This window comes from Wallemia ichthyophaga (genome assembly GCF_000400465.1).
Source record: "Wallemia ichthyophaga EXF-994 unplaced genomic scaffold scaffold14, whole genome shotgun sequence".
Taxonomy (NCBI): Eukaryota; Fungi; Basidiomycota; class Wallemiomycetes; order Wallemiales; family Wallemiaceae; genus Wallemia; species Wallemia ichthyophaga.
In genome coordinates, this window is record NW_008806287.1 from 53530 (window position 1) to 69671 (window position 16142).

The window sequence follows — 16142 nt, forward strand, 5'->3', positions numbered from 1 at the left end:
GAAGGCCGGCTAATAGGATTGTGTATTTCTGTATTGCAAATTGCGCTCCTTTACACATGCTAAAACTAACTTAAGCTTAGTCGGCTACACTATTCCAGTCAAGATATGAACATCTTTAGACTTTTCAAGAATCTAGTCGCTACAGAATACAGCACTCGTCATTGAGCATTACCTTTACGATCTGGAGATTACGAGCTTTACTATGGTTGTTTGGTTGAATTATAGGATATTTCAGCTGTAATAGTGCTCTTTAATTATAAAGGCGGCTTTTTAATGTACGACTGTTGGATTTCGTGAGTGATTGACCGCGTCTGAGCTTTTGCTGCACTGTGTCGGTCAACTGTAATGCTGCATAGCGAGATAAGCGAAGATTCATGTGAAATGCTGACACTGGATGTATTTATGCAGATGTTATAACCTACTTCCTCACACTTTGACTCGTCTTGACCAGCCTAAAGCCGGCGGAGTCTTTCAAATTACTCACCTTGATACAGATAGCTCGTTGAACAGACGCGCATAGAAAGTTTAACCATCCAGCCTCATTGTTGATACTAAATGCTAGGATAGGCTCTTGTCAAACTCTCACATACCTCGAATCACAACGCATTCACTGTGATAACCCGACTCTGGTGACATCATTGATGCACAACCAGAGGATTCAGATCGATGACCAATAGTGCTACAGGTGAAATGCCGAAAGCTATTCTAAGCAACTCCGAGTCGTGGCTCATCATGTTGCACCGCAGGTTGAAGAGTTGTAACCCAAATTGTAATGCATAAACATAAGCTATCAATGGATGTCGTTTATACGTACGAACGGAGCGTTCGTATAGAGACATTTCTTGGCAGAGTACGACAGAGCTGATGTTAGGATATCGAGCTCATTTCCATTTTCGTCGGCATTGGCGAATGTCAAGTCTTTGTACACCTGCTCAGAGCTGACGCTGCGCTTGACGTGGACGTCTGACAGGATGCTGAGCGTCACTGCACATCTGGCTATGAGTGCGTTAGAAATGACTCCCACATGGCACTACACTCACGCCAGCTAATGCCTATATCCGAGACACCTTTGCGTACATCGTCGAATAGAATGGGTTGACCGCTTGCTGGACAATTCTCACCGAGGTTGGTCGAGTGAGTGAGTGAGAGTGGATCACTCATGTCCTGGGTGGAGTTGGCCATCACTTGGTCCCCCATACCCGGATAGCAATCTTGAATCTTGGTAGCTATCTCTATGAGCTGAGGTGGTGAGCTCTGTATATACTTGGCTGCGTGTGTTAGACGCGCAATTATCTGAGTGCAATTCTCAGGTAATAGTTGCATTTCTGCAAGTCCGAGCACCCTCTGACAAGTCATGAAAAGTATCCCAATCAATAGGATAGCCTCGAGCTCGACACGCCTAAATCTACGATCCTGATTGACCATCATGTTAAGGTGGGTTGAGAGCAGGTACACCTTGCGTATTATATCAAATGCTGGTATGGTCCAGAAGTCACAGCTCAGCATCTGCTCTATCCTACTCTCGAGCGATATAGGTGCTGTGTTGATTTGTTGAAATGCGCCAGGGTTGTAGTGCGTGAGTATGACATTAGAGTAGGTTTCGACGAATTTGTGAAAGTATTGATCTAGTAGTGTTAACAATTCAACATTATTCACTTGCTGTTGACACCTCTCAATCACACCGCTTAAATCCCTAGTCGACGACTTCCATATATCGGTGAGCTGCATCACGTTTGCACTGATCTCGTCAATCAGTGATCCCCTCACTTCCTCATCAGGTAGAACATTATCGCTTATTGAGAGAATGCATGTCAGCTTGGCTTCCTCCACATACTCTGTATCTTCAGGTGAACGGTGAAAGAACAACCACGCGTATCCATTCGAATTGGGAAGTTTACGCGCTGAGTAGACGAGTGGTGCTTGCATCTTACCCACTCGCGACCCGTACACACTCTCAGCGATATCTTCGTACAGCTTTCTCTGTTTCCGAGTTGCAGAAATCGACAACGCAGTAATAACGGAGCTTGTATATACGTCGATTATTTTTATTTCTCCATCTGCGAACCACAGCACTAAGAAGTTTGATGACAGTTTATCCAATCCAACAACCATGCTCAGATTCGAGATATCTAACTCAACGGCCTCCTTAAGCGCCTGTTTAATAAATAGCGATCCAGGTGTTGTCCATATTAAAGCACCGTCCATGTATTTGAAGGTTGTGAGAGATTGACCATTCGAAGGCTGTAGTATGGCTGGTTCGCTGTGTACTGAGGTTGTGTTTGTACTGTCTGAGTGTTTAAGTGCTGTCACGTAGATGTCGTAGTCAGTGTTAGCAAAGTAGATATCCAGAATGACTACCATGTAGGGTTAGTCGGGCATATCACACCAAGTTAGACAATACACACATCCATCATCGCAGCTGCGCCATTCGGAAGTGGTGATGAGGGATATCCAACATGCTGACGGTGTTTCCAACATGGATACCAATTCCATTTGGCCATGTTGAACGTGTCTAAGCTGATTAATAAGAACACCGCTGAACATACACCCACTCACCTCCACAAAAACAAATCACCAGATTTAGTTCCAGTAATCAACACTGAGATGTCCCTAGGTGTTATTGGAAGGCTGTACGTAGGAGGATTGCTCGACCAAGCCATGCAGAGTATCTGAGATTTGAGAGCAACGCCAAAGAGGGCCAATTGATTAGATTTATCATTGTCGTTGAGTTGGTTCAAGTTAAACTCTCTCAGCCTGGCTGAAACATCAAACGTCGGTAGCCATTTACCAACAAAGAAATTTACTTTCGGTGCAACGATAAACAAATCGCAGTTTGAAGACAGTGTGGCTAGTAAGCAGCCACCGTAAGACGTTAAATTTGCAGGAGACCACGCCGTTGATTTCCATCCATTCCACAACGCCGAATCAGAAACTGGCTCAACGATACACGGATCTGCGCGAGTGCATCAGAGAGAGCTACGAACATAGTGCACACACACGTGGATAGTTTTCAATGTACATATGCGCAGGTGGGAATTCAGATAGAGGAATTTGGGTATCGAATACGTTGTACTCTCCGAGTGAGGGCTTTGAGCGTATAGCAGCGTCCTCTGAGATGGACTTGGATTGTTTCTTCCATAGCGCTTTGGCCTGGTCTTTGTTGTGTAGCAGCGCAGTGTTTGGTGTGAGCACATCTACGCGTCGACGCAGAGACAGGGATAGCTGCCCGTTGTCGGAGATTTCAGTGAGAACACAATTACTTGGTCCAAGCGGCAGTCCACTTAGACGAATATAACTAGCCATGGTGGTGGTAATACATGGAATCTGTAAAGCAAAACGGGTATCATTTAAATCCAATTCATAAAATGCCGTGGGCGCCTCGAGCCCTTGGACCACCCCGATGACGGCGTCTTGAGCCGGGCTTGGCTTTTACATTGTTACGCTTCGAGTGGGCGCTTGAAATGGCATCGTCTGCGAGTGATGGACCTGGAATAACCATAGAAGATACTTGAGAGCTGTATATACTTCCATACAGAGTGCCGTCGTCGCCTTTAGGTGTGTGTCAGTGGAAAGTTTTCACCAACAACTCAAACAAACCCGGGTTGCTGTAGACATTGCCTGGAATGGTGACTGATTGGCCACTCAAAGAGCCTGTACCCCCATTGATATATACTTGGATACAGTGTGGGTAGAATTGAGGAGAACCTTGCGAGTGCAACGCGATGATTTCACTGAGGGAGGTTACTGTGTATAACGCCTCACCAACACGCCACCCACTGTCTTATCAAGTAGGAGCCTTGCTGGATGCTCTCTGCCGGTGGAAGGTTGAAGCTCCAGCTGATATCCTGTGCAATGAGCCTGTCTGAAGCCCATTGGCCCGCGCTGTCGTCGTAACCAGCTTCATCAATCTTGAACCAGCCTTCTGTGATAGATTGCTGGACGTTGTCACAGTCATTGTGACCATTACCGCAGTATTTGGCATAGGTGAGCACAGGACCTTTGAGGAGTGTAAACGTGTGAGACAGAAACACAAACAACGCCACCAAAAGCCCACCTTTATGATCATTTGGCCATCTGTTCCACTTGACAATCATTTCAGATCCTGGCGCGGCGTCTGCAGTCATTTCAGCTGGAGTGTTTGTACCGACTTTGTTACAAGTGAGGTTTGGATCGTCTTTAGAGTAAAGAGGGCCATCATCTGTCATTGGTCTGTTCACTTTATTAGCGTGTGGCTGCCATGGATCTACTTGTGGGTCGTAAGCAGGGTATCCTCGACCTGATGTGTTTGTTAGAAGGGAGTGGAACATTATCACAAATGAGAGAACGCGCCATTGATGGTGAATGATTGTGGTACACCGTGAGTCTTAACTAGAGTGATAATAGCTGGTATGGCTACGAATGATGAAAATTTCATTGTGCTTGTGTTTAGAATATTGAAAGATTGTATCCGCTGTGCTAGTTTAGTTTATGATAGGATATCGGTAATAGCTTTTCTCTATTGACTGCGCAGTCAGGGAGATTTAGATACGTCGATGACGATGACAATGTCAATAACGTCAATGAGAATTAAAGATATGCATAAGCATGCTTACATTCCATGCCCGGTACTAAGAATACTAAGACATGAGACAAATTATAAATAGTGAGGAATGTTTAATTTGGTATTGGAAAGGTCTAAGAAGGCTTTTCACCGGCGTTGAGCTTCGCTTGTATGAGTTGTACGACAACGTTAGCGTTCTAGAGGTATGTGAGGTGTTTATTTGAGCTTTAACGACCAACTCACATCTTGTTTTGTCTCCAAAGTCTTTTGTAGTTGACTCAAGTTTGAGGTTACGTAATCAACTTTGTTTTTGTAGTATTGAGTTGCTTGATTGGTGGACTATGATTCGTTAAGATATGAGTTCATACAAGTAAACCCAACAAACCATCTTAACGTAATAGCCAGTACCAATATCAATAATAACATCCTCAACATTTGAGAGCTTCCCAGGTAAATACAAAGAGCTTGTCAAAGGGAGAAGACATTTAGTGTCTGGAGAGGTGTGAAGGTAGTACCAAGGCATGAACTTATTCACCTACCCTTATTACCCCCATTTACTTGCTTAAGTGAATCTATCGACTGATTAAATTGAATTGAAACCCTTTTAAGTTGAGAATAAGATTGAGTCAAATGTGTTAGCTCCTGTTGCTTGGGCGTTAGAAGCCTGAATTGAAGCAATCACAATAAATCAAACGCACTCCATCTAATTGCTTCTTAACGCTAATCAATTGTTGTATATTTAAACTGTTTATATCAACTTTTGACATTTTACACTCTACCACTCAACGATGGAGGAATACAAAGAAATTCTAAAGGATTTGACTATTAATTTGTTATCCACAGATTTGAATAGAGCTAAGGGTAGATGGGATCGTACTGCAATCGATGCAAACGATTTGGCTAGCTATCCCATTCCATCAACTTACTCAAATACTCCACTTATAAAAGGCTATGAAGCAACAAAGCAGTCAACCTATAACACACGTAATCTATCCTCTACCAGCTTATCTCACTTACACTCGTTAAATCAAACTAAACGCTCAGTCTTATCCGAAGAAATTGAAAGAATAGATAAAGAAATAAATAATCTTAATAAAGTCAAATTTGAGCTTCAATCTCAATTATTAAGATCCCGTGAATTCGATTTGGAACTGACTGATAAACTGTCTCAGAATCCTTTTACATCCTCAGACAACTCAACCTTCTTACCCGATGAGCACGATGATTTACCCATCAATATGCCATTCATGTCCATTCAAGCTGATCCTTGTTCCTTGAATGACCTCTCAATTGATAAACCATACGGTCATCTCATTACTGCATCAAACAATCCTTCTCCGCGCATTTGGAATCTTTCTACAGGGGACGAAGTCGCTCAGCTAACAGGTCACACCGACGATATCACTTCATTACAGTTCAACAACAACTCAATCGTCACAGCAAGTAGGGATTGCTCAATAAAACTATGGAATAAATCAGATTTCTCCGAAACTCTCACTTACTTTGGTCACACTAAACCTATAGACATGATACAAGCTTCTCAGCATAACATTGTAAGTGGTGCTTCAGATCAGACAGTTAGATTATGGGATTTAAATTCGGGTCAATGTAATCTAACAATGGATCTCCTATCCTATTTAGATAGACCACATTCTCAATTACAATCTCAATCTCCTTACATTGGCGGATTACAATTCTATTACAATGCTTTAGTTACTGGTTCAGCTGATTCTATCATAAGACTTTGGGATATGAGAACGGGTGTACCTCATCGCAATTTAGTCGGTCACAGTGATGCTATTACGTGTCTTTCGTTTGATCAATATCACGTCATTTCAGGAAGTAGTGATGGTACTATGAATGTGAGTTGGTTTTGTTAATTGAAATACCAAACACTCACCGCCTATAAAGATCTGGGATATACGCACAGGAAAAGTATTAGATAGTCTACAATTTGAATCACCTTTGACAGATTTACAATTTGATAATAGAAAGGTAATGATTTCAGGTGTTGGGGATGGTTTAGCTTTATATAACCGAGTTTCAAAACAAATTCAAGATCTTTCGAGTGATGATACAGTTACATCGCTTCAATATATAGATACCTATATGGTTACAGGATCATCTAATGGACAAGTAAAATGCTGGGCAATTTAGACTTGTTCCAAGACAAAGACACAGACATTTCAAACGACAAAGACACGTACAATCAACACAGCATTAATAAAATGATATTTATCGATATAAATGATATTTTATACCTATTTACTACACAGCGATGAACTTTCTGGTCCAAGCATCAACACGCAGAGCATTACCTGTATTTTCAAGAAGCTTACATAGAACACCAGTGAGTATGTTTAGCGATGGATTCAGGGATGCTCCAAGGTTACAATACAAGGATATAAAGCCATTAACCAAAGCTCCAACTGAGGTGAGTTGAGGGGAATATTGTGAGTATATGGCTAACATTGGAGTGTCTTAGGACAGGGTTTTGATTGGTAAGTGCATTTAAACCCACCAAACAACCCCACCCACCAACTTCATTCAGATGTTCGTGAACCAAATGAAGTAATCCAGGGTAGTATTCCATCAAGCGTGAATCTGCCACTGTCAAACTTTGAGCACGCTTTAGACCTCGATGATGCAGAATTCAAGCATAACTATGGCTTCAACAAGCCATCAGATGGGATTGATGATAAGCGTAACTTCATCTTCTATTGCCGCAGTGGAAAGCGTTCAGCTACGGCATGTGATTTGGCATTCAGAAGGGGAATAAAGAATATCAACAACTACCAAGGCAGTTATATTGATTGGTTGGCTAATGAGCAAGCCAAAGACAAAGCGGGTAAAGAGGAAGAGGAAGATGATTAACATAAAGGTATTTTTGTAGACGTTGCAGCAATAATTGAATATTCAATTTGAATAAATGATTTGAACAAAATTTTAAGCCTTCTTACCGGCACGGAGCTTACGAATGTAGAATTCGAGTTCCTTGCCTTCGAGGATAGAGCCGTCACAGCGACCAGATTGACCAGGTCTAGAAGTGATGAGAGCGTAAAGACGACCAGCAGCGAATTGAGATTCGAGGAGAGGGTCGACCTTACCGGACTTCTTACGTTCATCTTGCTTAGCGGAGACGGAGTTTGATCTCTTTACGTTCTCGACTTGCTGGTCAGCTTCCTTGCGACCCTTCTTGGTGACTGGCTGGCCGTAGTGAGATTCATACCATTGTCTGAATGGGTGAGCATCAATTTGAATGATAGCGCCCTTAACCAAAGTGTTAGTTCTGACCAATTCGTTGTTTGATGCGTTGTAGACAACACCAATCAATCTAGTCTTTCTGGTGCAGTGCTCAGAGCCCCAAGCAAAGTTACCAGAGTCTAATCTAAGAGCTCTGTGCTTGAGGTTACCACCACGAACTCTTACTGCTCTAACTCTCTTTTGGCCAAGACGAGTGTTGGCTGCTTGACGACCGAGCTCGTGGACACGCTTCTTACGGAATTGAGCGCGCTTGGCACCTGTAGCTGAACGTTTGTGGAGCGTATCGCGAGTGATACTGAGAAAAGAGAAGTGAGAATGAGTTGAATAAAGAAATTGATTACTAACCCCATGGTCTATTCAACGCGTTAACTTGATTTATTCTCATTCTTAAGAAATTCACTCACTCTATGCTACGTCGTCGTAAGGAGAGAAATTTGATCGATGAAAATCGACTTTGATAACGAAAAAATTAAAAATATTTTAAAATTGAAATGAGTGGTTATCTAGTAATAGGAATTGGAATATTATCATTAATTACTGCATTTCTTGCTTTTTATTTGACTAAATCTGGTCCAAATCAGATGTGAGTGGTCGGATTCTTAGTGGGATTATTGGTGGCTTATTATGCACTTCAGAATTATACGAACATCCTTATTACTTACAATAGCCTGTTGTTATATCATGTGGGCTATAGTTTATATGGCTCAATTACATCCAATTATAAGTGAGTTTATTTAATAGTAACATTAATAGCAATTGCTTATATTTTTATAGCACCAAAGAAATCCACTAATGAAATATAAAAAAACACTTGAAATTTCCTATACGCGTCTCTTTCTTTCAAATACCATGTATCACAACAAAGACATAATAAATAAACTAGCGAGAGTTAGAAATAACATTAATACCGTTCAATCCAGGATCGACTCGACTGATACCTCCAATGGCAATAACACTCAACTCGACTTTCTACCTTCCTTACACTACCTATCCACCCTATCCACCCTATCACAACAACTGCACACCTTCAGATCTGCAGGTATTTCAACTTTTCAAGTAAACATTCAAAATGGTAAAAGAGAGAAATCTAGAAATGACATCACCCAAAAAGGTTTGGCAGTTAGAATTGAAGTATTTACCTCGAAAAAGTACTTGGAGCCTTTCTATTTGATCATGTCTAGGGAAAAAGGCGTTGAAAATGTTATAAATATCAATCACCACACTATACCAAGTTTCATCGATATTGACTCACTTGGTAAACGTTACTTGGGTTGGTCAGATTACTCTTCTTTTAGCAAATATCACATTCCTTCATCTATAAACACTTGGGCTTTCATCGAATCTGTCCAACTTCATCTTACTGCTTTTGCTCAAAGAAGGCTACAAGCTAATCTATGCAAACAACATTTAAAATTCCTTGGTGAATCCCTAGAAATTATCGCAAACGATGGTTATCAGAACATTCAATTCGAATGGGAAATTAATCCTCTACGCATTCAAACTAATCAAATTGGTAGGGGTCAAGACCTCGGTAAACTCCCCTACAAACGTAAAGTTAGAGTTCAAATAGAGTTTACCAATCTTTGCTTCTCTCATTTGCACATTGAACGTCGTCAAAAAGGTGGTCATATATCTGTCGAAATTATCCTGAATTCCCTTCCAATTAATAGCATTAGAGGTTATGAATCTAACCCACCTTTTGTCTTTCCACAACAATTTGAACACCTCTTTTGGTCTCGTGAACAGGCTTCTCAAGTGAACAATCCTTGGATGATGGACTTACATTTAGGCATATCTAAAGTCGTGAAAGCTATAAAAAAGGGTGACTACGTCGCTCACTTCCCTAAAACTGTTAGAATTCCCGTTGAAACTCCCCCACAACCTTATCAAGTTGAAGATGATGAAGTCTTGCCATCTGAACAATACAATCAAAGAATTGATAGAGTTCAAAAACGCATTGCCGTTGGCCCTCCTGAAGACGCTCAAGATAATCAGCTTTGGCTAGACACCGAACGAGCGTACGAGTCTTTCAGTGAAAGATGGCATAATTTACCTAAAGATAAGAAGATTCAAAAGAATCAAGCTGCAAATCTCAACAAGTTTGCTCATAAGTTTGACGCAAATCTTAGAAAAACCCTTCCAAACCAAATGAAGGAGGTTAGAAATAAAGTTAACTCAGCTGAGGATTCTCGAGCAGAAGACGGAATTTCTCATTTCCTTTCGCCTGGTCCATTGGAGGGGAAGAGATCACAAGCATCAGAACAACCGCTATCTCATGACATAACTGCTTCTAGTCTCAAACAAGCTGAAGTCCCAGCAGAGGGTACAATGATTGAAGGGATACCAATGCAGAACAAACGAAAAGAAACTTCGACTCAAAGAAGTGAGCGCAAAACAAGAACTACTAAAGCACGCAGGACTTCAATGCAGAAATATCTTGACAGGCTTAGAGAATCTAAAGAGAAGAAATCCAGTTCATCGGAAGAAGGCGAAGCGTCTGTACCGGCCAAGAAAGGGTATAAAACATCATCCAATATAAGCGAGAGAGGTCCCACACCATTTAGATCTCAATCGCAATTTCTCCAAGAGCAAGTGAAAAGCTTGAAGAGAAATCGTATCAGGAGTGAGAAACAGTCAATACGTAATAGAGAACAAATTCAAGCGACGAAAGAGAGACAGAAAAGCTCTGGTGCAAGAAATGAAAAATCCAAAGGTAGAAAGCAGCGGAAACAATAATAAAAATTCCCTTGTATTGTAAATTATTTTGTAAGCATATATTTAATGTTTAATAGTTTAAGATTGGTATATATTTAGCTCAGCTCAGCTATTTTGTTCAGATGGTGGAACATGTCCAGCCTTTTCAAAGTGTTTGACATGAGCGAGGAGTGTTTCCAAGTAATGGTCTGTGCTTTCTGGACAGATACGTCGTACGTGCTCTGCCAACTGATATAAATAATCCTTGTTAGTTCCACTCGGACCCTCGTGTGTGGCAATCAACATAGCAAGTTCATCGATAGGTTGAGGACCGACAAAAGCCGGATTATCAAGTCTTCCAACATAAATCAAAACGTTTTCGAATGCAACTTTATTATCAGCGCCGTAAACGTGAATACGTTCCTCGGTGTAGCCGTTCTTTTCTCTGTCATCTAGGTACGCTTTTATCTCGGACGAATGCTCAGGAGCTATCTCGTAAATGACACCCCAAACTTGGTCGTCTTCGGGAAATGCGTCTCCTTTGCCGCAGGGATGACTCGCTCCGTACATGGCCCACTCGTCGCTGTGTACGATTGTGCATACACGGCCGGGATTTTCAACTGTACCTCTATGGTCACTGCTGGACTGGGCAAATCTTCGAGCAAATCCTTTAATGAAGCCAGGATAGCAATTAACATACTAACGTGGGTGGTTAGGAGCACATAGCACATAGACTATAGACTACAGACTAACATGAGGAACTGGTTTGTATAATAAACTGCCATATCCGAATACAAATAAGCTCATTCCGGAGACTGATTGATTGATTGATTTATTGATTGTTGGTGGTGGACGGATTACAACCACGCTGGGTCACCTCAGCTGAAATGCATGCACAAAACACTCAATACTTAATGTAGATTATCGGCTAGTCGTCACCTTTCGGCGGTATATTCTGCGCGCAATACCCGCGATAAATCCAAATCGGGAGCAGCGAACAGGGAACCAGAGCAAGAAGGATAGAAGAGGAGGTAAATTCAACAATGAATTTGCAACTTTACTAGCTTGCTTGTTTTCGCATTCGCTTTCACGTGCCGCGGTGGCGTGTTATCCCCGAAGACCGAGGAGAGAGGAGACACTAGACACGCGTGACGGCTATCAACCAACAACAAGACAAGACAAATGAAAGACGAACTGAAAGACGCAAATTTCCCAACCACAGCAGACAAGCGTGTGTATCACTTGGGTAAGTGTCAAGTGTGGATGCTATGCGTCCGCTTCAGCTTGTCGCTTACAAAGTCAAGGTCTGCGCAAGGGTGAAGTAGCCAATAGGATGCTAGTCGTTGGTGATAGTGGACGCGCTAGAATGCTCGCTGAGAATTTCGATACGCCCCCTTTCCATCTCAGGAGCGATAGAGGGTTCGAATGCTACACGGGAGTGTACAAGGGCGTCCCTATCTCTGTACATGCTATTGGAATGGGCTTCAGCGCCATGGACTTCTTAGTGAGAGAAGCTAGAGCTTGCGTCGACGGTGATATGGTTGTCGTTAGGTGCGTCATTGTTGATTGCACTGAGAACCATCTAATTGCGGTTGTGATTACTACGTAGGATGGGTAGCTGTGGCAGTATGAATCCAGATGTCGGCGTTGGCAGTACAGTCACGCCAGCCGCTGCTTGTGCAGTCACATCGAACTACGACTATTTCACCCAAGACGACTACCCAGGAGAGCCCTATCTGATCAGTAAGCCTGTTAAAGCGGATGCGGAGCTCCATCAGGCATTATTCGATACCGTCAGGCAAGCACACGAGTATACCTACGAGTCAAACCAAGACAGTGGTCCATTATGTCTTGGAAACACAGTAAATGCATCCGCGGACTCCTTCTATAGCAGTCAGGGCAGAATCGACCCCAGCTTCCCTGACACTAATAGCAGCTTGATGCAGAACATCATGGACCAGGTTCCCAATGTTACGACATTGGAAATGGAGACACATCAGCTGTACTTCTTGGCTCACCTTGCTAACAAGCGTAAGGGCATTACTGACGAGTCAGCTCTTCAACAAGCTCCTGCTTCCCATGGCAAGATCCGTGCTGCTGCTGTGCAGATGGTCTTTGCTGCTAGAGCATCTCGCGCTTTCATTTCACCAGCTCAAGTGAAGCAGCTGCAAACATGGATTGGCAAAGCTTCTTTGGATACTTTGGCTGGTTTCGATATACCACCTCAATCAACCCAGAAAGATGGTATTTGGAATAAATAATTAGAATAAAGATAATTATGCATCGCGTGATCCCGAATTAATCTGATAATTAAGTTTAGAAATATTACATTCCTGCTTCCTTGGCGTTGTTGTCGGCTTCCTTCTTGATGGTATTCATGGCATCTTGAGTCAACACCATCGTTGGTGGGAGTGTGGAGATTGGTGGGAGGAGAGAAGCAGTTGCTTTGCGCGAGTTTTGAATGAGTAATTGATCCATTATGACAATAGATGCCATTGCTTCTACGATTGGTACAGCGCGTGGGACGACACATGGATCATGTCTACCGCGAGCTTCTAAAACACCAGCCTCACCGTTATACTTTGCAGTTTGTTGGGCTTGTGAAATGGTTGCTGGTGATTTGAAACCCATTCTGTGAAAAACATGTTAGTGGATGTATTTTAGTGATTAATTCATAAAACCCACTTGAAGTAGATGTCTTCACCGTTGGATATTCCACCTTGGACACCGCCAGACCAGTTAGTGGCGGTACCAAGACCGTTCAAGCCCTTGTTAGATTTAACAAAAGGATCGTTGTGTGCGGAACCAGGAACCTCAGTGCCTCTAAAACCGGAACCAATCTCAAAAGACTTGGTGGCAGGTATACTGAGCATAGCGTGTCCGAGCTTAGCTTCGAGCTTATCGAAAACAGGTTCACCCAAACCGACAGGACAGTTTCTGATAACACAAGTGACAGTACCACCAATACTATCGTTAGCTTCCTTTGCTTTGATGATACGCTCAGTCATTCTTTTAGCTGTTTCAGGGTGTGGGCATCTAGTAGTATCTTTGTCAACATCTTCACGAGTGGTATTTTCCAAGATGTGTCTGAATTCTTTTGAGATGGGTTCATCTGAATCTGTTGGAATGAAAGGGATGTGTTCTTTACCAACTGAGCTAACGAAAGCTACAATTTCAACATTGTGTGCCAATTTTAAGTATTTTTCAGCGACAGCACCTGCAGCGACTCTACCGATAGTTTCACGAGCAGAGGATCTGCCACCACCAGAGCTAGCTTTAATCCCATATTTACCAAGATAAGTCCAATCCGCGTGACTAGGTCTTGGATATAAATCGGTCTCAGTGTAATCGTGAGGGCGCTGATCTTTATTTTGAACGAGTAAACCGATTGGGGTGCCTAGAGTGACGCCATGTTCAATACCAGATTGCAATTGAACAGCATCAGCTTCGTTTCTAGGCGTTGTGAGGTTTGATTGGCCAGGTCTGCGTCTAGACAGCTGCGCTTGAATATCAACATCCTCAAGTGGCAATCCAGGGGGAATTCCATCGATTATACACCCAACGGACTTGCAGTGACTTTCACCGTAGGTTGTAACTTTATAAAGGCTCCCGAATGTGGACATTGATGGTGGTGGTTTGAAATGAAATTACAAGCTGAATTTGGTAATTAACTTGAAATTTACTTGAAAATTAATTTTAAATTTATTTCATTTTAGTAGAAATGTTATCTTTGAATATAACCGTCGTCATTAGAAGTAGAATGATCTCAGCAGCACTCAGATTCAGCACCTTTGGTAGAATTCAATCGAGATCTTTAACCAAATTGGCAGGTAGATCTACAAATTCAAATGTTCCCTTGAAATTTCCAAGGTTTAATCAAAGTTAGTCATAGCCACACGGGTATATGCAGGTATGGACTAACAATCCACAGCCAGATCCATGTTCATTCAAACTGAATCCACTCCCAATGAGGATAGTTTGAAATTCATTCCAGGAGTTCCTGTCATGTCCAACAACGGCACCGCTGAATTTACCGAAGCTAAATCTTCAATTGGTTCCCCCTTAGCAATCAGATTATTCGGTATTGATGACGTTAGATCGGTTTTCTACGGTCCTGACTTCGTCACCATCTCAAAACACCAAGAATCTAAATGGAACCTTCTTAAACCCGAAATATACTCCATCTTGATGGAGCACTTCTCATCTAAAGCTCCTTTATTTAGAGACGCCGCCGCTGAAGAAGCTGCTGGCCCTCAAGATACTAAAATTCTCGACACAGACACTGAAATTGTTGCAATGATTAAAGAACTCTTAGACACTCGTATAAGACCTGCCATCATGGAAGATGGTGGTGATATCGAATATAGAGGCTTCGATGAGGTCTCTGGTATGGTCAAACTTAAACTCAAAGGTAGCTGTAGAGGTTGCTCTTCTTCCTCCGTCACCCTTAAATCAGGTATCGAAAGAATGTTAATGCATTACATTCCTGAAGTCAAAACGGTTGAACAAGTTTTAGACCAAGAAGAAGAAATCGCTCTCAATGAATTCTCAAAGTTGGAGCAACGCCTTGAGGAGAAGGAGAATGACAAGAAGGATAACAAACAAGATCTCAGTCAATACATGTCTGTATAATCTCACCATTTCTGATTCAATTTTGCTCACATTTGTATATCTCCTTACGATTTATTTTATTTGCATAGATTCATTTTAATTCACATTAATTCATTAAGCTTGGTTATTTAAACCATTTTATTATTTTATCAGTTGACTCAATCACCCATTGCACACCCACATCGGATGCAATCCAACCAAACTCACTCTCACCAGCCTTCTGTAGACCATAAGCATGACTTAATAGTTGGGGTTTGACGCCGCCTTGGGTTCTCAAACAGGCCACAGCTATTATACTTGTCTCTACACGGCCGATTGGATTGTCTGGTGAAGGAGGTGCTAGTAATGCTGCGTAATGGTTATCAATGATATACCTCCCCATATCTGGATGGTTTTGATTGAGGATATTTACCAGCTTTTCGTGGAATGGGTGATATATAGATTCCCAGAGATCCTCACCGCGTGCTTTGAATTGATCGAGATTTTCACTGGTCAAAGCTCTTGATTGAGGTTGATTAGATATTCTTTCCTTTATTATTTCAGGTATAACACCCCTTATTGCAGATAATGAGTTTATTGCTTTAGGAACGCCATTGAGAGTGATTGTCTTGAGACAGCATTCGCGTATAACGTGAGTTAGATTTGTAGCTTTATTCAAGTCATCTGAGTTGGTCAGATTGAGTGGTTCTAAGTAAGATTCGTAGAGTTGAACCAATGCGTTAGGGTTGTTGAGTGTTTCTATTGTTGAAGTGAGTATGATGAATGGTGAAAGATGATTGGATGGCGTGAATGCGTGGTTGATTGGTGGAGTATTAACAGATCTAATCAATTCTGACATATTGACTGAATTCAGTCTGGTATTGTAATCAATATCATTGATTAATGACTTAGTATTACTTGATAGGTACCCTACGTATCATTATAAACCATTGAAGACCTCAAGCAACTTGAAGAAAAATCCACTTACGCCTCAAAGACATGATTCCTTGAATATCCCCAATGAGCAATTCAAGCAATTTGAGCAATTAATTAA

General features: G+C 41.9%; 10 protein-coding genes across 10 annotated transcripts; 4 read left to right on the forward strand and 6 right to left on the reverse strand.

The window, feature by feature from the left end:
- Positions 1 to 790: 790 nt before the first annotated feature.
- J056_001189 (uncharacterized protein) lies at positions 791 to 3303 on the reverse strand (the record flags this gene model as incomplete). The annotated part of the gene is made up of 5 exons (XM_009270912.1): positions 791 to 996; positions 1041 to 2354; positions 2406 to 2512; positions 2557 to 2953; positions 3000 to 3303. The coding sequence occupies 5 exons, from the start codon at positions 3301 to 3303 to the stop codon at positions 791 to 793; spliced, it is 2328 nt and encodes a 775-aa protein (XP_009269187.1).
- Positions 3304 to 3358: 55 nt separating this feature from the next.
- J056_001190 (Prefoldin subunit 5) lies at positions 3359 to 5307 on the reverse strand (the record flags this gene model as incomplete). The annotated part of the gene is made up of 9 exons (XM_009270913.1): positions 3359 to 3549; positions 3598 to 3731; positions 3778 to 3997; positions 4055 to 4276; positions 4692 to 4737; positions 4784 to 4879; positions 4926 to 5032; positions 5080 to 5182; positions 5239 to 5307. The coding sequence occupies 9 exons, from the start codon at positions 5305 to 5307 to the stop codon at positions 3359 to 3361; spliced, it is 1188 nt and encodes a 395-aa protein (XP_009269188.1).
- Positions 5308 to 5328: 21 nt separating this feature from the next.
- J056_001191 (uncharacterized protein) lies at positions 5329 to 7414 on the forward strand (the record flags this gene model as incomplete). The annotated part of the gene is made up of 5 exons (XM_009270914.1): positions 5329 to 6402; positions 6452 to 6560; positions 6892 to 6974; positions 7026 to 7041; positions 7092 to 7414. 5 exons carry the CDS (start codon positions 5329 to 5331, stop codon positions 7412 to 7414), a joined length of 1605 nt encoding a protein of 534 aa, XP_009269189.1.
- Positions 7415 to 7486: 72 nt separating this feature from the next.
- J056_001192 (40S ribosomal protein S8-B) lies at positions 7487 to 8154 on the reverse strand (the record flags this gene model as incomplete). Its single annotated transcript, XM_009270915.1, has 2 exons — positions 7487 to 8099; positions 8150 to 8154. 2 exons carry the CDS (start codon positions 8152 to 8154, stop codon positions 7487 to 7489), a joined length of 618 nt encoding a protein of 205 aa, XP_009269190.1.
- Positions 8155 to 8653: 499 nt separating this feature from the next.
- J056_001193 (uncharacterized protein) lies at positions 8654 to 10540 on the forward strand (the record flags this gene model as incomplete). Its single annotated transcript, XM_009270916.1, has 1 exon — positions 8654 to 10540. The coding sequence occupies one exon, from the start codon at positions 8654 to 8656 to the stop codon at positions 10538 to 10540; it is 1887 nt and encodes a 628-aa protein (XP_009269191.1).
- An 84-nt stretch (positions 10541 to 10624) lies between these two features.
- On the reverse strand, positions 10625 to 11305 carry J056_001194 (Cation transport regulator-like protein; the record flags this gene model as incomplete). Its single annotated transcript, XM_009270917.1, has 2 exons — positions 10625 to 11197; positions 11252 to 11305. The coding sequence occupies 2 exons, from the start codon at positions 11303 to 11305 to the stop codon at positions 10625 to 10627; spliced, it is 627 nt and encodes a 208-aa protein (XP_009269192.1).
- A 375-nt stretch (positions 11306 to 11680) lies between these two features.
- Positions 11681 to 12759, forward strand: J056_001195 (Purine nucleoside phosphorylase DeoD-type; the record flags this gene model as incomplete). Its single annotated transcript, XM_009270918.1, has 3 exons — positions 11681 to 11744; positions 11803 to 12049; positions 12108 to 12759. The coding sequence occupies 3 exons, from the start codon at positions 11681 to 11683 to the stop codon at positions 12757 to 12759; spliced, it is 963 nt and encodes a 320-aa protein (XP_009269193.1).
- A 64-nt stretch (positions 12760 to 12823) lies between these two features.
- On the reverse strand, positions 12824 to 14121 carry J056_001196 (Chorismate synthase; the record flags this gene model as incomplete). Its single annotated transcript, XM_009270919.1, has 2 exons — positions 12824 to 13130; positions 13184 to 14121. 2 exons carry the CDS (start codon positions 14119 to 14121, stop codon positions 12824 to 12826), a joined length of 1245 nt encoding a protein of 414 aa, XP_009269194.1.
- Positions 14122 to 14258: 137 nt separating this feature from the next.
- On the forward strand, positions 14259 to 15130 carry J056_001197 (NifU-like protein; the record flags this gene model as incomplete). Its single annotated transcript, XM_009270920.1, has 2 exons — positions 14259 to 14379; positions 14430 to 15130. 2 exons carry the CDS (start codon positions 14259 to 14261, stop codon positions 15128 to 15130), a joined length of 822 nt encoding a protein of 273 aa, XP_009269195.1.
- Positions 15131 to 15233: 103 nt separating this feature from the next.
- J056_001198 (Dol-P-Man:Man(5)GlcNAc(2)-PP-Dol alpha-1,3-mannosyltransferase) lies at positions 15234 to 15947 on the reverse strand (the record flags this gene model as incomplete). Its single annotated transcript, XM_009270921.1, has 1 exon — positions 15234 to 15947. The coding sequence occupies one exon, from the start codon at positions 15945 to 15947 to the stop codon at positions 15234 to 15236; it is 714 nt and encodes a 237-aa protein (XP_009269196.1).
- Between the last annotated feature and the right edge of the window lie 195 nt (positions 15948 to 16142).